Raw genomic sequence first — 22564 nt, 5'->3', positions numbered from 1 at the left:
CTAAGGGTCACTATCTCCCCTCTGGTACATCACATTCACTGTCTCTGCCACTGTACCTAACTCCCACCAAAGCTCTTGATATGCCAGTCTCACTACCAAATGCAATATTTCCCATCGGACCCCCTCTCACCCACCCCCATACCCTAGACTACTAACTCTGCATGGCCTCTGAGCTGCCTACTCACTCACGAGGGTCATCTCACCATCTTTGCACTAACAGCTGTACCACTGCATTAAGGTCTCAACCCCTCACGTTCTCTCATTCCAGGAGAAAACAACCCATAATAGGTTTGAAAGAGTCAAGATATGCATTGGAGCACCTGCCATTCAGCTCCTCTCCCCCTTTGAAGAAAAGGTTTTGGCACTCACTGGCAAGGACTGCAACTGCTTCAATGGTGATGCCAAAACATCAGTGTCCCAACAACCAAGAAAGAAGCATTGCGCATTACTGTGCTACTCTCCCATCATCTGTCACTGTAAATATATTCTTAAACATACCACAACCTATACCCTTTGTTTATGATGCACTCTCTCTTTTGTCTCCTATTGGCACAAGTGGCATTTGCAATTCCCGACGATCAAGTGGACAGCCTGCAAAACGTGCTCCATCTCTGAGGAAGAGAGCACAGATGCCACAGAGGATTCACTGGCAAGGCTGCCTCTTGCATCTCCAACCAGCATTGACACTGACACCTCCGCTAGATTTAAGTCAGAGGCATCTGCTGGTGATTGCATCACTGCTCCGTCTATGCAGAAGAAACACTCAGGTCAGTGGCATTCCAAGGACTGCTGACGACCAGTTACATGCTCAGCCCCAGACAGGAGCCAACCCATGGGGTCAGCAATTCATGACCTCATCCAAATGCACAAGCAGACACAGCAGCAGGCAGCTTTGTCAGCAGCACCGGGCAACTGGACACAAAGTTTGCGGTCACCACCATAGGGTGCCAAGTCCTGACCTGCAGCAAACCATCGCTCTAGCCAACAGCAGGGTAACAGGGACAGCAAAGGACGCTGACCTCACTCCCAATGCCCTTCCACAATAGGGGATAAAGTGGTGACAGTCGACAGCCAGCCACAGGAAGAAACACATACCCATTCCCAGAAGCATCTTTTCAATGTATTTCAGACGTAGTTGGACTTCTCAACTCTTCCCTGCCTGCCAACCTCAGCTCGAGAGAGGTCAGGTTTAAGAAGGTGCCTCTGGACAGCATGCATTCAGTGTTTCTGGGTCCTCTGGGTACAAATGCCCCTGGATCGCCTGGCATTTTCCAGGCACACCATCCCAAACCAGAGCCCCTCCTCACCTATCCCAATAGTGACAGCCTGCCAAAAGTTTTCCTAGCAACTTATTTAAGAGCTGTTGATCACTGTTTCAATCTTGGCAATGGCATCCTGCATCTCAACATCTCTCTCTCAGGAGATGACTCACCAATGCAAATGAGGCCTAGAAAATAAAATTCTCCTGGTACCATGTTGCTAAGGAGCAATGATTTTTCCACCTACCTGAGCTTATGCCTGCCATCCTGAACTAAAATAAAGAATTGTCATTCAATGGAGAGGGAGAATCTAGAAGGACAAGGGCAGCAGATACATGGGAACAGCACCACCTTCAAGTTCCTTCCACGCCACTCTTCATCTGACTTGTAAATATATCACCATTCCTTCACTGTCACTGGGTCAAAATGCAGGCATTCCCTTTCCAATGGAATTGTGGGTCAACCCACAGCAAGTGGGCTACAGCAGTTCAAGAAGGCAGCTCACTACCACCTTCTCAAGAGCAACTAAGAATGGGCAATAAATGCTGGCCAGCCAGCAATACCCACATCCCACAAATGAATTTTGAAAACCGGACTGCAAGTTGCTGGTATCTAGTGAATCAGTAGTCAGTACCATCAAGACAGAAGAGGTCGTAAATTGGGAAAACAGATAAATGGTAGGTCCATATTGATCATAATTAATGCTATGGAAAATAACACCACTTGCAATCAGAGATAGGAGGAACTGTAGATGCTGGAGATTCTGAGATAACAAAGTGTAGAGTTGGATGAACTCAGCAGGCCAAGCAGCATCATAGGAGCAGGAAATCTGACGTTTCCGGCCTAGGCCCTTCTTCAGAAAAGGGTCTAGGCCTGAAACGTCAGCTTTCCTGCTCCTCTGATGCTGCTTGGCCTGCTGTGTTCATCCAGCTCTACACCTTGTTATAACAGTTAAACAAGTTTGTTTTAAATAACATTTGTGCAGTTCTGGAAGTGATTTCAGGAAAAATAAACAAAATATATTTTTCAGTAAAATGTTACCCATTGCTAATTATTCAATCACACTTTACTTGGCATTGGTGCTGAAATGTTATCACAATCCTTGGCAGTTCACAGTGTTACTGTTCTAACAATAGTTTCTCGCTGTGCTATTCACTGCTTCCTTGAACTGATAATTCTATCAAACACACAAAATGTTACAATAATGGTCTGCTCTTATCTTGATCACTGGAAAACAATCACTAAGGCAGGATAGTGATTTCAAAGGCAGTAATTTTACCCGAGTTCAAACATTTCTCTTCTGTATTCGGTTACATTGTGGTCCTCTGACTCATGTGCTGAGCTTGCTGTGTAGGAATCACTGCTTACTATCCATTTTACCCTCTTTCTTCAGGGTTCTTGGACCCAATATCACTCCCTGCTGAGATGGTCATAGATCATAGAATCTCTACAGTATGGAAGCAGACCCTTCGGCCCAACAGGTCCACACCTACCCTCAAAGCATCCCACCCAGACCCATCCCCCTATAACCCACCTAATTTACACATCCCTAAACACAATTTAGTATAGCCAATCCACTTAACCTGCACATTTTTGGACTCTGGGAGGAAACCGGAGCACCCAGAGGAAACCTACGCCACGCAGACATTGGGAGAATGTGCAAACTCCACACAGACAGTTGCCTGACGGTGGAATTGAACCTGGGTCCCTGGTGCTGTGAGGCTGCAGTGCTAACCACTGAGCCACCATCCCAAGATGGTCATCAAGATAATTACTCCCTAGGCTAAGTAAAATGTTTTAAGAGTAAGACGCTATGAACCCAGGTTTAATGAGGATTGTAGGAGAGTGTGCTTGCATACCTAAACATGAAAATAACAACCTAATGAATCTCTAAAACGTGCATGCTAAATAGAACTAAGTAATTTCACAACCAATGGATCAAGTCAAAGCTCTGCAGCCCTGCAGTATCCAGTTCGGTAAAAATATAAAGTTTCCGTTGTCTTACCTGATCATAGGGCTGTTCTCTCATTATTGGGAGGTGACTGATGCTCGTTTAACCTGAGTGTCACCATGCCTCAGGTGAGCGGAGAGGTTGAGAAGAACAGTCCTTCATGGTAATCTCAGCTAATGCAGGAACTGAACCTACACTTGTTAGCAGCACTCTATCACAAATCGGCCATCCAGCCAACTGAGGAACAAATAAATGAGATGGAGGCTCCAGAATAATGGTGCAGTCCAGTTCGAGTACAAAAACAAGTCTGAAGAATCTGTAATTATTTAAACCAGAAGATCCAAACAGTTGATGTATCTGAGGTCTGCAGCACCACAGATGCCAGTCTTCTGTCAATTCATTCCACATAATATAACAAAATGGTTAAAAGATGCTGGATGTAACAAAGACTCTGGATCTTGGCAGCATTCCAGCAATCGACTTGAAGGCTTGTTCTTCAGAACTAGCCATGCCATTGGACAGGCTGATCCAATGCAGCTACAACCCTGGCAGGTACCCGAGTGGAAATTTGCTAATGATTGCCTTGTTCACAAAAAGGACAAATCCACTCTTGCAACTACCATTCCACCAGCCTCATTTTGATCATCAAAGGAATGGAAGATTCATTGACAGGGCTGTCAAGTGGCATTTACTCAACAATGAATTGCTCACTGATGCTCAGTTTGGTTTCTGCCAGGGGCATTTGGCTCTTGATGTCATTATAGACTTAGGTCAAAAATGACCAATAAAACAAAAAGGTGTTGAAATTCAGAAGCAAGTTGAAAGTCACTGTCCTTGATACCAAGACAGCATTTGATTGAGTACAGCACTAAGGACCCCGAAGTCAGTTATCTCAGTTCCACAACATTGGTGTCCAGATTTTCTTTTGTTTCATTAACCTGCTCAGATGTTATAACACAGCTCCTCTGGAGCAGCAGGGAACTGAACCTGGGCCTCCTGGCCGTGAAGTTTTTCAGGGTAGTATCCAATGATCTTCAGCTGCTTTACTGATGATCTTCCTTCCACCCTAAGACTTAAAAAGTAGGATATTCACTGATGATTAACTGCTTTTGCAACTCCTCAGGTACTGTAGCCATATGCACTCATGTTCTGCAATACCTGGGCAACATCTTGGCAAGTAATATCTGTACCATCCATGTGTCCACTAATGACCTTCTTGGCAAAAGAAAATTTAACTATTTCCCCTTGACATTAACAAAATTACTATTGCTGAATCCCCACCATTAAACCATGGACCACAACTGTACTTGACCAACCATATAAGTACAGTGGATTTAACAGTAAGTCAGAGGCTGGGAATTCTGTAAACAGTAGCTTACTTACCACCACAAAGTCTATCTAGCTGTACTATCCACAGCAGACAGTCAGGAGTGAGAGAAAATATTTTCTTGCCTAGATGAGTACAATTCCAACAGGACTCAAGAAGCTTGACACTTTACAGGCCAAAGCAACTTGTTTGATTACTATCTTGCCCACTACTTTAAATATTCATTCACTTCCACCATCACTAATACACAACAGTAGCAGTGAGCATACAATCTGCAAGATGCACCACAGCAATTCACCAGGGCTCATTCAACATTATCTTCCAAATAAATGATCACAACCCTAGAGAGCAGGAGGAGTTATGGGCAGGAAAGGTGGTCTTGAGGTAAATGGTCAGCCATGATCTAACTGAATGGCACAGCAGGCCCGATAGAACATAGTCCTAGTCTTGTTCTTCGAGAAGAACAAGGTCAACATGGGACTGCCACCACTGCCACCAAGTTCCCCTCCATGGCACATGACATTCGGATTTGGGACCAATTCAACAGCTACAACAGTTCAAGTGTGACAACTGGAAAGGACATCAATTCTCATTTTGTCAGCAATGCCCACATCCCAAATTTAAACAAATAACAATGGTGCTGAGAACAACTTCAGGTGATTTTCCCCTTCCTGTAGAGAAGGGTGCCCCTGCAACTTGAAATGCTCGCTCCACTAAGTCCCTCCACATTAGGAAATGAGGTTATGAGCCTGTTATATAAGGAGCTACAGGAACATATCTGTGTCACTTTTGCTTCATAGTACTACAGTTTAATATGCATGTTATGATGATGGATTAGAACCCAAAGTATTCATAGACAATTTTTAATTCCAATTTTTTTTAAAAAGGAGGACCAGTACAGAAATAAAACCATGCAGATTCTGTGATCGAATGGCAAAGTCCTGAATGAATGTTACATATTGAAACAGTCAGGGAAATTTCAAACAGGAAAGATTTAAGAGCTTAGAGATAAATAGGAAGCTGATTACCTCTTCCCCTTTTAGAAAGCCACTTCTTACAGGCATGTCTATTTTACTGTCCAGGAATACACCAGCACAGAGGTTAAAAAGCCAGTTTCAATGCTACTGGAGTGAAATGGTCAGACTAAATGGCTTTGTGTGTAGCCTATATTTGAGTGCTAGTATATTTTCAAGGTCACACATTTGAGGAACCATACCCTAGAGATCCCTATATGGAAGATAAAGACCCCTTCTAATTCTGAGTGCTGTAAACCAGTTTTTTAAAAAGGTATCAACAGGGCAAAGGAGATTTTGTAAGCTGACATAACAAAGAATATTATGAATGTTCTGTTCAAATATCAATGTAAATGATATTCCTATGTTCAACTATTGGCTCTTTGCAAATAATTCAGAGACTGATCCATATATCTGTCCTTTTTATAAAGCTTTTAATCTTTTTGACATACCACTTATTTCTTATCTGTCTCTATGTGTCTCTGTCTCTCTCTGTCTGGATGAGTCTCTGTCCCCCTCCATCCAGATGCATCTCCATCTCACTCTGTCCAGGTGTACTGCATTACTAAGTATTCTGTCATTTGGTAGCTGGCAAACATCACTTTACGGTAGCTCAAGAAAGTATGGTTGAATTGGCTTTTTTTAAAACATAATTCTATGCAGTGTGATTGAAAGATACCCACAAGGAAAGGAATCCTCGTCTAATTAACTTCATTACAACCAAACGAGGAGTGTGTGAATAAGGAGGGGGAGTCAGTTCATCTCTCCTCACCCAGTTTGAGGAATCCTGCAAGGAACTATAATGAATTTGGGAATTTCGTCCAGGATCTAGTCATAACAATGATTACATCATCTACTATAAAATCTCCAAAATTCAGATTAAGCACGGTAAATCATATTTGTTACATTCATGATAGTCGCTTGTGGTTTAAATGGGGATATTTAAGACTCAGCAGGGTTTGGAGTTTTACAGTATTAATAGTTGCTCCTCATACTTTCCATGCTCAGTGACACCATCTACCATAATCTTTAATTTTGGAGGATAAGTCAAATAAGGGCACTTACTCAGTGAGAGCTGAAGAAAATCACCTTCTCAGCAGATTTCAATTTCATTCATTTTTCCAAACACTTAAATCAGAAACTTGAACTGTAGAATGGGTGGAAGTGAACACTAACCACAAAATGATTGAATTAACACTGGGGAGACACTGATGTGCTCATCTTATCAGTAAGTAGCTACTTTTCGGAATAATTTCTTACTTGTTGAAAGCACTGATTACAATTGCTTTATTTTCCAAGAAATGTTTGTCACACTTCAAGTGTGAGTTTGTGAAAAACTGTAACAAACTTAATTTCCCGAAAGATCATTCAGCATTCTCAAAGTTGCACTCTAAAGGATGGCACAAATGGACAATATTGGATTGAATGCCTATTAGAGTCAGCTCCTGACACATAGTTCAGTTCCACTGGAATCCATGGTATCTCAGGTGGTTAATCTCACACCTCTGTATTGCGACCCCAAGAGAAGTTTCTACCCAATTTGTTTAACTGACAAGATGAATTAATGAAGAAAACGTAATAAATAACTAGTGGTATTACTGTAATAACCCCATTTATATGAATTATGAGCAATGTCTCTTCTAAGTTGTATGGTTTCAGTGGCAGGAGATATTAGAAGGAACATTGATAATAAGATATCTTCCACTTTCTCCCATCTTATTCTTTGCTATTTCTATACTATGCACTATTCACATTCAGTTGAGCAAGTACATTTACACCAATCTTTGTTCATACAAGTCTATACATTTCAGCAAGTTTGATACAAGCACAGACCAGGACAAATGGCTTTATGTTGCAAATTCCCTTCTCCACCTGCACCCCCCGCCCCCCCCCCAAACCACCTCCCAGCCATGAAGAAATTTACTGATTTATGGATCTGCTACTCAAAAACTTGAAACACCCAACCTATAATTCTTTTGGGAACCTGTTCATCACTACACTACCTGATTACAAGATGATCTAACACTTAAGTAGGAAACCGCTAATGGCCAAACATATTGCCTTTCTCAGTCCATCCCTTCAGAAAAAATGTAAGCAACTGATTAAACAATATACATAAATCCACATAACAACTTTCTAACACAAGAATATTGTTGGGTTTACGGGAGAGCTACGTTGGCTTGGTAGGAAAATTAGATTTGGGTCATGGTTAATAGCAAGCTAAATTCAGAGTAAGTGGTGAGATTTCCATGGCATGGAAATCTAACATAATTAATATCAGCACTCCCATAGTTATTATACACTATGGATTTACTAAAATAAAACTTAAAATTGAATTGCAGAATATATTAGCAACTTTATCTAAGTTGAAGATTCAGGAAAAGGGGGTACCTTAAACATCTTCCAGACTTTCTCATCTTCATTGAAAAAAAAGCTATTGCCATCTGCTTCATACATGCCACAGCATAAATGGAGGAGGAGAAGGAAATATCCTACATGATGAATAAAGTGATAAAGGGGTCATCATCAGTGCTCTCAACCTGCTTGCTAATGCTCAGTTTGGGTTCTCTGCTCCTGACCTCATTCCAGCCTTGCTTCAAACATGGTCAAAAGAGCTGAATTCCAGAGGTAAGCTAAAATTATTGACATGTTCACTAAGGCCACATTTGACAAAATATGCGATCAAGAAGCCCTAACAAAATTAGAGTCAATGGAAAACAGGGCAAATTCTCTGCTGGTTGGAGTTGTACCTGGCACAAAGGAATATGATTGTGGCTGTTGGAAGTCAGACATCTCAGCTCCATGATATCCTTGCAGGAGTTCTTCATGGTCATGTTCTAGGCCCATCCACCTTCAGCTTCTTCATCAATGAACTTCCCTCAACCACAAAGTCAGAAGTGGGAATTTTCTGATGATTGTTCAATGTTTACCACCAATCCTGATTCCTCAGATACCGAAGCAGTCCATGTTTAAATGCAGCAAGATCTACACAATATCCGGGCTAGGGCTGCAAAGTGAGAAGCAACATTCATGCCACACAATAATCAAGAAATGACCATCTCCAACAGGAGAGAATCTAGCCATCATCCCTGGACATTCAATGGGTGTCATCATCACAAAATCAGTAACTATCAACAGCCTGGGATTATCACTGACCAGAAACTGAATGGAACCAACCAAAATGTGCTGCGGAAGCAAGGGCAGGTCCAAGTTTAGGATTCCTGCAAATAACTCACCTCCTGATTCCCAACTCCCATCAACTATCTCCAAGGCACAAGTCAACAGTCTGATGGAATACTCCTCACTTGTATTGATGAGTAACTCCAACGACAACAAACTTTACACCGTCCAGGTTAAGGTGACCCACTTGATTAGCATCACATCCACAAATATTCACTCCCTTCGGAATCAACACTCAGCATCAGCACTGCATGCCACTGACCAGATCCTTAGACAGCACCTTCCAAATCCATGGTGTTGCCACTTGAAACAACAAAGGCAGCAGATACATAGGCACACCATCACCTGAAAACTGCCCTGAAAGACACTCGCCATTCTGACTTGAAAATATATTGTTGTTTCTTCAAATATCACTGGATCAAAATCCTGGAAGTGCCTGCCTAACCATAGTGCGGGTCTAACTACAGCACATGGACTGCAGCGGTTTGAGAAGGCAGCTCACCACCGCCTTCTCAAGGGTAATTAAGGATGGACAATAAATACTGGCCAGACCAGCTACACCACATCCTATGAACAAATAAAAATAAAGTACCTTACTTGTACTACTGAAACTAAATTAAAGGTAAGAAATTGAGTGAAAAGTTGTGCTCACTGATGCTGCTTTACGTATGAAATGAATGCCTTCATGTTTCTAAAGTAGCACCTAAAATAGCATAGTATGTGTGTACATACTGCTGGTGCCACTGACACAGACTATCCTATTGGTTAGGGTTTTAGATCACGCGCAGTGTACAATCACTGGAAATATGCCGGGCAGACTGATCATTATGTCAGTAAACCCAAAGTAGTAAACTGATAACAAAGTGTAGAGCTGGATGAACACAGCAGGCCCAGCAGCATCTTAGGAGCACAAAAGCTGACGTTTTGGGCCTAGACCCTTCACCAAAAAAAGGGGGAGGGGGACAGGGTTCTGAAATAAATAGGGAGAGAGGGGGAGGCAGATCGAAGATGGACAGAGGCGATGATAGGTGGAGAGGAGACAGACAAGTTAGAGATGCAGGGACGGAGCCAGTAAAGGTGAACGTAGATGGGGAGGTAGGGAGAGGATAGGTCAGGCTGGGGAGGACGGACAGGTCATGGGGGTGGGATGAGGATAGTAGGAAGGAAATGGGGGTGCGGCTTGAGGTGGGAGGAGGGGATAGGTGAGAGGAAGAACAGGTTAGAGAGGCAGAGACGAGCTGGACTGGTTTTGGGATGCAGTAGGGGGAGGGGAGATTTTGAAGCTGGTGAAGCCCACATTGATACCATTGGGCTGCAGGATTCCCAAGCGGAATATGAGTTGCTGTTCCTGCAACCTATGGGTGGCATTGTTGTGGCACTGCAGGAGGCCCAGGATGGACATGTCGTCTAAGGAACGGGAGGGGGAGCTGAAACGGTTCGCAACCGGGAGGTGCAATTGTTTATTGTGAACCGAGCGTAGGTGTTCTGCAAAGCGGTCCCCAAGCCTCCGCGTGGTTTCCCCAATGTAGAGGCGGCCACAACGGGTACAGCGGATGCAGTAACAAAACAGAATCCCCCTCATCCTCACGTACCACCCCATCAACGTCCGGATCCAACGCATCATCCTCCAACACTTGCTCCATCTGAAATCCGTTCCACCACCAAAGACATTTTTCCCTCCCCACCCCTGTCTGCCTTCCGGAGAGACCACTCTCTCCACGACTCCCTTGTCCGCTCCACACTCCCCTCCAACCCCACCACACCTGGCACTTTTCCCTGCAACTGCAGGAAGTGCTATACCTGCTCCCACACCTCCTCCCTCACCCCCATCCCAGGCCCCAAGAAGACTTTCCACATCAAGCAGACGTTCACCTGCACGTCTGCCAATGTGGTATACTGCATCCACTGTACCCGTTGTGGCCGCCTCTACATTGGGGAAACCAAACAGAGGCTTGGGGACCGCTTTGCAGAACACCTACGTTCAGTTCGCAATAAACAACTGCACCTCCCAGTCACCAACTGTTTCAACTCCCCTTCCCATTCCTTAGACAACATGTCCATCCTGGGCCTCCTGCAGTGCCACAGCAATGCCACCCGTAGGTTGCAGGAACAGCAAGTCATATTCCGCTTGGGAACCATGCAGCCCAATGGTATCAATGTGGATTTTACAAGCTTCAAAATCTCCCCTCCCCCTACTGCATCCCAAAGCCAGCCCAGCTCGTCCCCGCCTCCCTAACCTGTTCTTCCTCTCACCTATCCCCTCCTCCCACCTCAAGCCGCGCCCCCATTTCCTTCCTACTAACCTCATCCTGCCCCCTTGACCTGTCAGTCCTCCCCAGACTGACCTATCCCCTCCCTACCTCCCCACCTACACTAACCTCTACGGGCTCCATCCCCGCCCCTTTAACTTGTCTGTCTCCTCTCCACCTACCTTCTCCTCTATCGATCTTCAATCCGCCTCCCCCTCTCTGCCTATTTATTTCAGAACCCTCTCCCCCTCCCCCTTTTCTGATGAAGGGTCTAGGCCTGAAACGTCAGCTTTTGTGCTCCTAAGATGCTGCTTGGCCTGCTGTGTTCATCCAGCTCTACACTTTATTATCTCAGATTCCCCAGCATCTGCAGTTCCTATTATCTCTCATAGTAAACTGATGCCTGGATTGTAATTGTGAAGCTGAATACTCCAAATACTACTCTTTCTTAATCCCTAGATCAGTGATATTTAGTGCAATAATAAAAAATACAGGTTAGTTGCTAGTTATTATCTTCTGGCCATTACTCTGATTTTACAAACATTTCCTACTTCCTATTTCATTTAAAGTTAGATTGTCTACAGGACAGTATGGCAGTTATGGAAGGACAGCTTGCCAGCTTCAAGGGATATATTAGGTTCTCCTCTCTAATAAAACAGAATTAGAAGAAGAAACAGAATCTATCAGGCTAACAAAAAAATGGTGGAACTGGGAGGAGGTAGAGGAGAAGTGCTCTAAGCTGCAAATCATACCCACTCCAGACTTTCAAGAAGTAATTCTCTTAACTAGATATCAGCAAAGGACAATGTGAAACAAAGTGTGGAGCTGGATGAACACAGCAGGCCAAGCAGCACCTTGGGAGCACAAAAGCTGACGTTTCAGGCCTGGACCGTTCTCATGGAAATTTATCTGTTGCAACCTCATACATTACCAGACCACGAAGAAATTGACCATAATGACCAGACTGGAGTAGGAAATTTTAGTAACAACTTGCAATAAACACATCACTCTATCATATGTGCAGTCATCAAGGTTATTCATTTAATGAGAACTAACTTTTTTTTAACTTCTCTGGCTTAGTTGGATTCTAGTTTTTACCATGGTGCAGGACACCACTAAGTGCACACACATGTTATGGTGGTACTACATGTGAACTCAGCCCTATCCTTGGATTTCACTCCCTTAATATTCAGCTGGTAGGTGACCAGTGGTGACAAAACATGCAGGTCAGTTCCCAATATCCAGTAATGTTGCTCTCATTCTGTGTCAGTTCACTGTGCCTCTGAATTTCTATTATATGCTTCACAACTTTGCTATGACGAGCAGACAGCTTTTACCATCAACTATACATAGAAGTATGAGAAGGAAGAAGAGCATGAGAAGTGAAGGAAAGGAGTCAATAATCTACACAGAGTGTCTGATGACAAATACATCAAGCCTAACACCAAGCTCAGGGTCTACAGGTGAGCAGTGTTATCCACCCTCCTGTGTATAGCAACATGGGCAACGTACAGCAGATATTTCAAATCCCCACAGAAATATCACCAGTGATGCTTCTGAAAAATCTTACAAATCCCATGGCAGGGCAGGTGCTCCAGTAACAGTGTCTTCTCTCGTGCCAATAATCCCCCAGTATTAAGGCAGTGTTACTGTTAAACAGCAAAATTAGCACATGGCTGACACATGAATTCCAAATCACCTCCTCCTTTGAGCTTTGGAACAGCAAACACTTAACAGGAGGGCAGAGAAAGTTCTTCAAGGACATTCTCAAAACCCCCCGAAAGAAATGCAAAATCCCTACCAACTCGTGGCTGAAGGTACCCCATCTCGACAAGAAGCATCTGTGGAAGGGCCAACTATCTCTGACATGCCCAGGTGGTGCTCAAACACAACCAATGGAAGGAGAAAGTGAAAGCTCAAGTATCCATCCCTAATCTGCCTCTTCAACCACCACTTTTCCAACCAGTGGTAAGTTGTGCAGATCTGGCATTGGACTGTCTAGTTTCCAAGCCTCGAGTCGAAGAAGATTGCCCTCAGTCCTGAGGGACTGCTTAAGAATATCAACTCCTCGGCCACAATGCTGAAATAAAAGACACCAAAAGTAAACATTCAAAGTCATATTTATAAACAGATCAGTTCATTTCTCCTAAAGAAGTCACCGATTCACCCTCTGGCATTCCACAAGTGTCTCAATGCACTTTAGTCTGCCCTACTGCTGCTATGCAATGCCATCGAACTGGCTGCAAATGAGCTGGTGGACAACACTGAGTTTTAGCGAAGAAGATAGCAGTCCGCCTTTGAGCATGCTCACAAATCAAAGGCCCAGTTTTAGACTGTGTCACATAGACGTTAGCTTGGCTGGTGGACAAGCAACCACAAAGCCTCTGAAAGAGTGATAGTGGGATGAGGACAACTGCTATAATTAGGAGAGACAGTACAGAAGGTTTAGGCTATTTGGAGCAACAGTTACTTTCCTAGAGTGACACCTCAACAATCCTAGCAATATGTTAAATAAAATACTACTGATTTGTTGACATCCTGCATGTGCTTATGCAGATTCTACTTCACAAGTATGATGGTGGCAGTCTGACCTTGTATGATATCAGTCTGAGCCTCCAAGTAGAACCCAGACTTCAGGGAACTGCTGTGGGTGCTCAGTGGAAGCTGTGGAGTGAGGTTTATGACACGTTGTATCCAAGTGTAGTATCAGAGTTGGCCACCACTCCCATGCTTTTGCCAAGTTAGTGCTGTGGGAGAGATGCATGCTTACAATGTGTATCTTGCAAATAACTAAATTTGGGAGGTGGAAGTGGATGTGAGTAAACAGGATTGACTATGAGGATATCATCATTGTTAATGCTTTTGGCCCTACCACTGGCCAAAATCTAAACAATGGGCTCCCCAGTAATGACTGACACAAATTCTATGATAGTTAGGATATGTGGATGCATCTGACCCCTGCAGTTAGCACCTGTTTCTTTTAGTTCTATGCCACTTTGTTCTGAAAATGATCGGGCAATATAGTAAGTGAGAAGTGCCAAATCTGTCTGAGCGCTATGGTGGTGCAAGATATCAAATGTGCGCGAGATTTGCGGCAATCTAAAATGTGTGCATGTGCTCTGCAGCGTAGGAAACTGGGCCCCTGCAGGAACATGGTATCCTTCCATCTGTTTGATAAACCTTGCAGCCCACTCTTTCTCAATATTTGTTACATTTTTCAACTTGCCCCAAAGTCAGATTCCTGTATGACAGCCAGCACCTGCCCTAGCCACAATGTATCTCCCCTTTAAGACATGTAATCCAAGCCACTACACAATTACGTTGGACCAATGCTGATGCTTGTAGCCAATGATCCATTCACAGTGGGTGCTGGCTGCAGCCAATCATCCAAATAAGCACACACCATTAAAAAGTAGGCTGGTTGCAGTATATTAAATGTGTGCAGAACAATTATGTTTCATGATCCCTAAACTGGACTTTAGGGGCTATCTAATGCTGACAGCATGGTAGCTCAGTGGCTAGCTTGCTGCCTCATAGCGCAAGGACCCGGGTTCAATTCCAGCCTTGGGTAACTGTTTGTGTGGAGTTTGCACATTCTCCCTCTATTTGTATGGACTTCTACCTATTGTCTGGTTTCCTCCCACAGTCCAAAGATATGCAGGTTAGGCCGATCTGCCATGGAAAATGTGGGGTTACAGGGATAGGGTAGGGTCTGGATCTGGGTAAGATGCTCTTTAGGAGGGTTGGTGCAGACGCAGTGGGCTGAACGGCCCCTTTCTGCACTTTAAGGATTTTATGGTTTCTACTTTAAATCCAATGAAACACTTAAAGCTAACTTTTTCCAAAATGCACAGATCACACATTGTTTGAAAAGAATGAAATTCAATATTTCATTTTCCTGACTAGATAACCTCACAAATCACACTAACTTTCCTGCTGTCTTTATCAAATGTATCTCAATAACATGCCTGATGACAATGAAAACAACAATACTGAGATGATCAAATGTTATTAAGAAAGATTTAAAGAGATTTAGTTGGTCATAGACATTACAACAACAGCTACAGTGATTCACGATTTTCATATATCGTCGAAACCTTCACAATCCTGGAAGTTATAATAACATGTTAGCACACTGTATTGAAAAACCAAAAACTGAAGTTCCACTACTGTATCGACAAGAGGTCTGAACGTTTAATCACGTTGCCAAATGATGGCTCAAAGAGGCTTGATTAGCCCCATGCAGGTTGATCAAGAACTGCATTGCAAGCATTTCACCTATACACCCTAAGGTTGGAAATAAAGAGTGGGAAATCCTTTAAAAATCTCTCTCTCAAAAAAGGGCAGATATTAAGCATTTTAAAACGGATTTTCCTTCATTGATATCAAGCAAGGGAATTAATATTTCTGCAGGGTAGCATGGATTTTAAGATTTCTTTTTAAATTCAAACCATTTGCTGTCATTATATTACTATGGACTGAATTATTGTGGCCATCACCAGAAAATAAATCATCAGGATAAATAGAAGCCATCTATAATGAATTTTAATTCCCTCTCAAGGTGGGTTCCTTAATTATAGTGTTTGTCATTAGTATTTAATATAGAAAACTGACATATTCACAAGACAAAAGAAAATGAGGTTTCAAAAACAATTAAAATTATTTGTCAAATTAAAGACTGTATAAAAAGTTGTATAACTTCAATTTTATACAATATTAGCAGAGCAATAGGGACTGAAAACAATACTTCTGACAGGATTAGTTTTGTATCATTTTACTTATAATCCAATAGCAGTGTGCACATATTCACCTCTGTAACTTTCAAAAAACCTGAAAAATCAGCAACCACATTTCCATGTGTGAGCATGGCTCCCTTAGGATTCCCTGAAAAGAAAAATTATATTATGAGTTGTTTTTACGTTAACAAAGTAGAAAACACATTTTTAAAAATTGACAAATGCCAAATAAAGGAATTTAAGACTTTATACAAACATATGTCCAAGATCTGATTGTGTCCACCTCAGGCTATTAAAATAAGTAGATAAGAAAATTGTAAGTGCTTTAGTTACAATCTTTCAAAATTCTCTCAATTCATAACTTATCCCCTCGAAGTGGAAAACTACCAATATCATTCTGTTGTTTGAAGAGGACAGGGAAGTAACTAAAATCTGTAATTGAAGACTGAATGTCAATTTTTAAAAATATGTTCCTTGTTGTAACTCTTTAGTGGTGTATCCACTATCAGTGATAATTTAGACAGGTCCTTAGACTCAGCATTGAGAGGAATATTTGGGGCAGAAAACTAGCCCACTTGAGGTCAGTATCAAGAGACCTATACAACATGGTGATCAGTCGTGGGCACCACTGCTGAAATGTACAAGCGCTTGAACAAACCTGAATTGGTCAGAGAGCCAATGTAGATTTTGTAAAGGACAAGTCATATCTAATCAAAGTAGTTGAATATTTTGGGAAAGCTGCTGATGTGGTAGTTAAGGCAGTTTCAACAAATACTGAATAAAGAAAGTTCCAAACACGGCAATTTATAAGCGCGTAGAATTTCAGCCTGACTTTTCATGTGATAGGAAATTAGTTGAGAGGCACAATAAAGAGAATAAAGGATAACCATAAGACCATATGACCATAAGTCATAGGGGTGGAAGTAAGGCCATTCAGCCCATCAAGTTCAGTCCGCCATTTAAATCATGGCTGATGGGCATTTCAACACCACTTCCCTGCACAGTTACATATTCCATTGGCAGTATAGGACTACAGGTATTTCCAGAAACCTGCCCTGGGGTATCAACTTTTCTATACATTTTCGGTCGATGTAGATGAAGGAACAGAGAGCCTCATAACCAGGGTTATTATGATGAGATGTTAAACAATTTAAAAGGTTAGCTAAACTAATTTTTCTGATCACAGAGTCCTGAAATAAAGGATCACAAACACAAAATTGGAGCTCACCCATTTGGGACAATTTCAGGAAGCACTTCTTTAGAAAAATCTTACTGGAAATCTGGAACTTTTTCCCACAAAAAAACTGCTAACATTATGTCATTTGCAAGACTGAGAAAAGATTGACAGATTTTTGTAAAGAGTCTTCAAATTTAGAATGAGAAGTCATAAGTTTTAGGATAAGAGGAAGCAGAATTAAAACAGAGTTGAGGAGAAATTACTTCTCATGAAGGGTCATGAATCTGTGGAATTCACTCCCCTAGAATGTGATGGACACCAGAACATTGAGTAAATTTGAAGAGATGCACAAATTTTTAATCAGTAATAGTTTGAAGGGTTATGGAGAGTGGGCAGAAAAGTGGAGTTGCGGCAGAGATGAGATCAGCCATGACTGCATTAAATGGTGGAGCAGTCTCAAGGGGCTGAATTGCCTACTCCTGATCCTAGTTCTAAACCTAAATAGTATCAACCAATCTGAAAAGGCAAATGGATGAATAAGCACAAAGTGGATGGAAAAGATTCACACCCAATATTCCTTTGCATAACACCCCATTTTCAAGTGCTACTTCAGTATTAAACCCAGTAAAATTTTGCTTGTCAATGTGACATTAAATTATGGTCAGTTTATTTTGTATTCTATATTCAGTAGGAATTTGAGATTTTTAAAAACTCAGTCAAGAGCGAAAGAAGATTACTTTATAAATCAGGGTTGGGCTAATCTTAGGTTGCAAGGGATGAAAGATTGTTCCAGCCACACAACAGAAACAAATAGTGTAATCTTGATTGCATGAAGGAATTAACACTGTTAGATAAAGTCATGGTTCCAAAAGACTTAATTGATGAAGTTGCATTAATTCTACTTAATTTACTAATGTAACAGTCTCTGGGTGGAGAATCAGGCAGTCAAGCACAAGGTCACAGTGGGGACATCTGTCATCCCTGGCTCTTGCTACTTGTAATTATGTCTAACTAGTGAATTTTAATTATACCTTTTAACTTTTTTTCATCAACCACACATTTTTGTACAAGACAAGTGTCGCTCCCTGTTGTAACTCTCTAGTGGTGTATCCGCTATCAGTGATAATTTAGACAGGTCCTTAGACTCAGCATTGAAAGGAATATTTGGGGCAGAAAACTAGCCCGTTTGAGGTCAGTATCAAGAGACCGATACAACATGGTGATCAGTGGTGGACACCGCTGCTGAAATACTTTCAGATCATAAAAGTGGAAAGAATCTATTTGATCCAGCAAATGAAACATCAGAAGGGAACAGTATTTATCACTTTAAGAACATTACCACCTTAAAGAAGATAGACAGTTCATCAGTAGCTAAAATGCAAAGAAAAAGTAATAGTCAGCAGCACCTGTGGAAGTAGCAACAGAATGAAAGCAACACTCCAAAAGAATATCTTTACTTCAGAACAGGCCAGAAGCACTGGGAAAACAATGTGGGCTGGGAAAAGAGTAAAAGCTAGTCTCTAAAGACCGTGAGCGCAAATGGGAGCCCCCAGTGAAAGGTTAAAGATTCCTGAGTGCAAGGGAAAAAAAACTTTACAAAAAGGGTACAAAAAACTATGTTGGGAAGGAAACAAGTGAAAGCTTCAAAACAAGCATCATCCCTGTTGTGAGGGGGCCCCACTAAACACTGCTACAGACATTGCATTCCAGTTTCAGAGGAGTAACGGAACTTACAAGGAAAATGTAAAAGATTTGAAGAAGTGCCTGACATTAAGACGTTAGAAGACTTATACAGGATATTTAAATAGCAAGTTCAATGCAAAGTTTTCATAAAGCTGCAGCTTTCAGTTTATTTTAAAAGTTGTGCAGGGGAATATGCGCTGTGTTTTAGTGTGTGAAAGGTGGGAGGCCATTTGTAAAGAAATCGGAAACCTCTAGCTTGCTGACAAAAGGCAGCAGCATGTTCCAGAAGGCAGAAAACCACCATGTTCATCATTAAAAATGTGGAAAATTTCAGTTATCAATACAAAAATACAGTATAATAGCTTAACAGCTTTAAAGCTTTATTGGAAGATTATTCAACTGATTTGCTGTAATACAGAGTTTAAAAACTTGGAGAGAAAGCACATTCTGCAAAACAGTGGAGTTGAAATATCTGAAGAAATGTTAAGATAATTTAAACATCATTGGTTTAATAGAAGAATGCAAGCTTTAAAATGGCAGATTAAAAACAGCATTAGGATGCTATTGATTTCAAATAATTTTAAAAGGAATAAAATAAATAAAGGCACTGTGAAGAACGGGACAGAGAAGCAACTCTACCAAAAACATTTGATATCACGGATGTATCAAACAGAAAGTAAGATTGGAGATCTTGGAGAAAATTATTCTTGAAGATGTAGAATTGTTTCAAAATTAAACACTAAATCTGACGCTAAGTGAATACATCATTGTATTTAGTTTGTCCCAACAATATGATGTCATAAATTACCAAAATTTTAAAGAAATTGCAGAACCATCTGATATTTTAAAAGGTAATGGCAATTACTTCAGTTGGTGAACAATGAAAATTCTTGAAAAAGCAAATTTAAGAGTTCAATTTCCATGAGAATCCACAGATAATTCAGAAAAGGTATCCACATTAGACAATATATCACTATTAGAAAGAGCATTCCTAGGGGAAATTAGTGATGCATCCAAACTGACTTTCACAGAGCTTAATTATGTCAATAGCCATTATGTTAATTTTAAATGTCATAGAGGAATGATTGTCATTATCCTGTCAGATCAGACATCATGGCTGAAGAAATAGAAGTTGCAGTATAAAAATCTAAACCAAATTGTCTAGACAGAACAACTCTTGAAATTAAAAGGTATTTTAACTCTGCAACACAAACAACACAAACACAGAATACTGAGATTGCTGGAAATCTGAAATGAAGAGAGAAAACGCTGAAGAATCTCAGAAGCTTCTGACAGAATCCGTAGAGACAGAAAGAGAGTTAACATTTAAAGTCAGATAGAAACATCAATGGTTTCTCTGTTCATACATGCTGCCAGAGCTGCTGAGTTCATCCAACACTTTTTCTTTCTATTAAATTATAAAAGAGCTTAAAACGTTTGTGATTCACAGTCGACACTCCTCACTAATGAGCCTGCATACATTTCTTGGCTTTGACATCCTCGTGGCACCAGAGGAGTTTGACTGGTTGCCTGAGAATTAGTTCACAAACAAACTGTCGTCAATTGACTGAACAAAGTGCAGCAACAGATGATGTGATTGAGCTTTGTACGCTCATGGTGAATCTGAGAAAGAAGAACCTAATGAGATAACCTATATTGATGTAAGAGAATTGTATCATTTTGCCTGCATAAGTCAGTCATACGTTTACAGAACCGTTGGAAACATTCTCCATTCCTATCATTACTGAAGAACATGTCAATCCATTGTCAAAGCAGAATAGTCAATGTAAATGAAAGGAATGCTGCTGAGCAGGCAACAATCTACCAGAAAAACAACTGAGGATGCTTAAGCATCTGCTTCACCAGAAAGACAGGACAGGCTAAAGAAAGCCTCCCAATCTAACTGAGCTATTTCTAATTGAAGTAGGGAGTTGATCTACATCAATTCAGATGTATCAGCAGATTGGCAAGTCAAGATTTACTTGAACAAAATGGAGACGGGTTACATGCATCTTCATGGAAGCCAGCCTCATGTCTACAAATTCAAGCCATGGTCACAGAGAAGAAATTGCTTGGTCTGTACATTCAAGGTAGAATGAGGATTTAATCAAGCTGTATCTCTCACAGTGGGCATTTGTGAGATTAAAAATCCCACAGATGATGTTATGGGACAGCTACCCAAGCCAGAAGGGAAGAATTCAACTGCAACAGAAAGGTCTTTCAGTGAAGTGAATGGAGTAAGGGCTGGGTTCAGAAGGAACAACATTATCCATGAATGACAAAGTGACAAAAGGTCCTCCATTCAAGAAATAATTCACAAACCAATCAAAGTCAACAGTCCTCAAGGCAAAGGCTTACTGATCCTCCAGATGGGAAGGGAATGAGTTCATGAAGAACTGTGCAACTTCTAAACTGCCTGGACTCATGATGTCAGAAACTTAGAGGGAGATAGAGAAATAGTTTAATTAAACATAGTTATATATGTGAATGCATAAATGTTAACTAAGGGAGGAAGTTGGGATGGGCATGTTGTATGAAGTAATGGTTCTGAAAAAGTTAAATGTTGAAATTGCAGTAGCTCCACCGATTTTGATGCAATACAATGTTTAGATCAAGAATAAGGCAGAGTTGTATTAGTCCCAATGGAGACATACCTGCTCATGATCGTAATTATGCCTGACAAGTTAATTCTAATTTTACCCTTTGCTATCATGTAGTAAACTACACACCGAAGCCCAGACCCCTTCTTGTTGGGACTCTCCAGTGGTATAATGTCTGCCACTGATAATTCAACAGGTGCTTAGACTCTGCCTAGAAAGGAGGATTGGTGGCAGTGAACTAATCCAACCAACAACTACCAGCAATTAGTTCCCAGAGCTTGCTATAACTAACACCATGGAGTCTGTCAAAGCTTAAATGGGAGTACTTTAATTTTGGCTGCTATTTTGGGGAACAAAAACTTTACTGGGGACTGTGTCAACATATTGTATAGATTTTTAAATATAGGTAATGGTTAATCATCAATATTTACTACAGTATAGTTTTAAGAGTGTGTTAGACCTCTGCTACATTTGTGAAATAATCAAATTAAAGATTAACAATAATTTTTTATAACCAAAATATTTTTGACTCGATTTAATGTTTTTGTGTTTGCAGGTCCTGGTCATTAGCCAATGCTGAATATATTCCTTGGACCAAGTACAGAAATATAATCTGTCAGGCCTGCAGTATTTGTAATAACTGCTGGTTTGCAGCTCCTTAGTTACTTTTCAAAAGCAGTAGCCAAAAATCTCACCACTTTTTTTTCTTTCTTTTCAACTTGGAAACTGAGTATTTTCTAGGAATTGTGAAACTGAATGTCTGCCTGCATGTGCATAATAATTAAACCAATATAAAAAAAGATTATCTGCATGTTCTCAAAATCAAGATTTAGAAGCATAAATAAATGATTTTGGGATATTTCAAAAGAAAACAAAATGAGATGGTTTATATTGTCAATAATCTAACTTTCAGACATGTAAGACCCCGGAACACAATGATTTTTTGGAATTGCTGACATATATACTATTGGAATGGGCTGCAGTGAAAATCAGGACTCTGGTCAATGGCTTGCTTGCCATTCAATTCTATTGGGGTGGGCAATTTAAAACTACCTGTTTTGCACTTCTATCCAAATGACTTTATTCTTTGAAGGCTACAAAGAATTTCCTGTGAATATTTGACAATGATGTGAGCATTGTGGGCAAATTAAAAATTCATGATTCTGGACTCCACAAGAGATTCTCTGAACCATGTCAAAGCATTGCTTGAAAGCAGATGTGCCAGCAAGATTCTTCATGCAGCACTGTGAGATGACCTTATTACTGCAGCAGTGGAAAACATATTCTACTTTGCTCAGCTGAGACTACAGAAAGTAGCAAAGTGTAAATGATCTTTCAAATAAAAGCCATAGTGGGGTAGAAAAGTTCAAAAGATAAAACGTGAGGAAG

General features: G+C 41.1%; 1 protein-coding gene across 4 annotated transcripts in view; it reads right to left on the bottom strand.

Annotated features, from left to right (window-relative positions):
* LOC125458219 (long-chain-fatty-acid--CoA ligase 6-like) overlaps window positions 1-22564 on the bottom strand; it is a 153400-nt gene that overhangs the window by 43421 nt on the left and 87415 nt on the right. For all 4 annotated transcript variants that reach the window (XM_048543272.2, XM_048543271.2, XM_048543275.2 and 1 more), the window contains exon 10: window positions 15790-15863. In XM_048543272.2, the coding sequence (XP_048399229.1) occupies window positions 15790-15863 (74 nt within the window). The remainder of the gene's footprint in view (window positions 1-15789; window positions 15864-22564) is intronic.

The sequence above is a fragment of the Stegostoma tigrinum genome, chromosome 13 (genome assembly GCF_030684315.1).
Source record: "Stegostoma tigrinum isolate sSteTig4 chromosome 13, sSteTig4.hap1, whole genome shotgun sequence".
In the NCBI taxonomy this organism is placed as follows: Eukaryota; Metazoa; Chordata; class Chondrichthyes; order Orectolobiformes; family Stegostomatidae; genus Stegostoma; species Stegostoma tigrinum.
The sequence above is the reverse complement of the archived record's forward strand: the minus strand, read 5'-3'. Positions and strand labels throughout refer to the sequence as shown.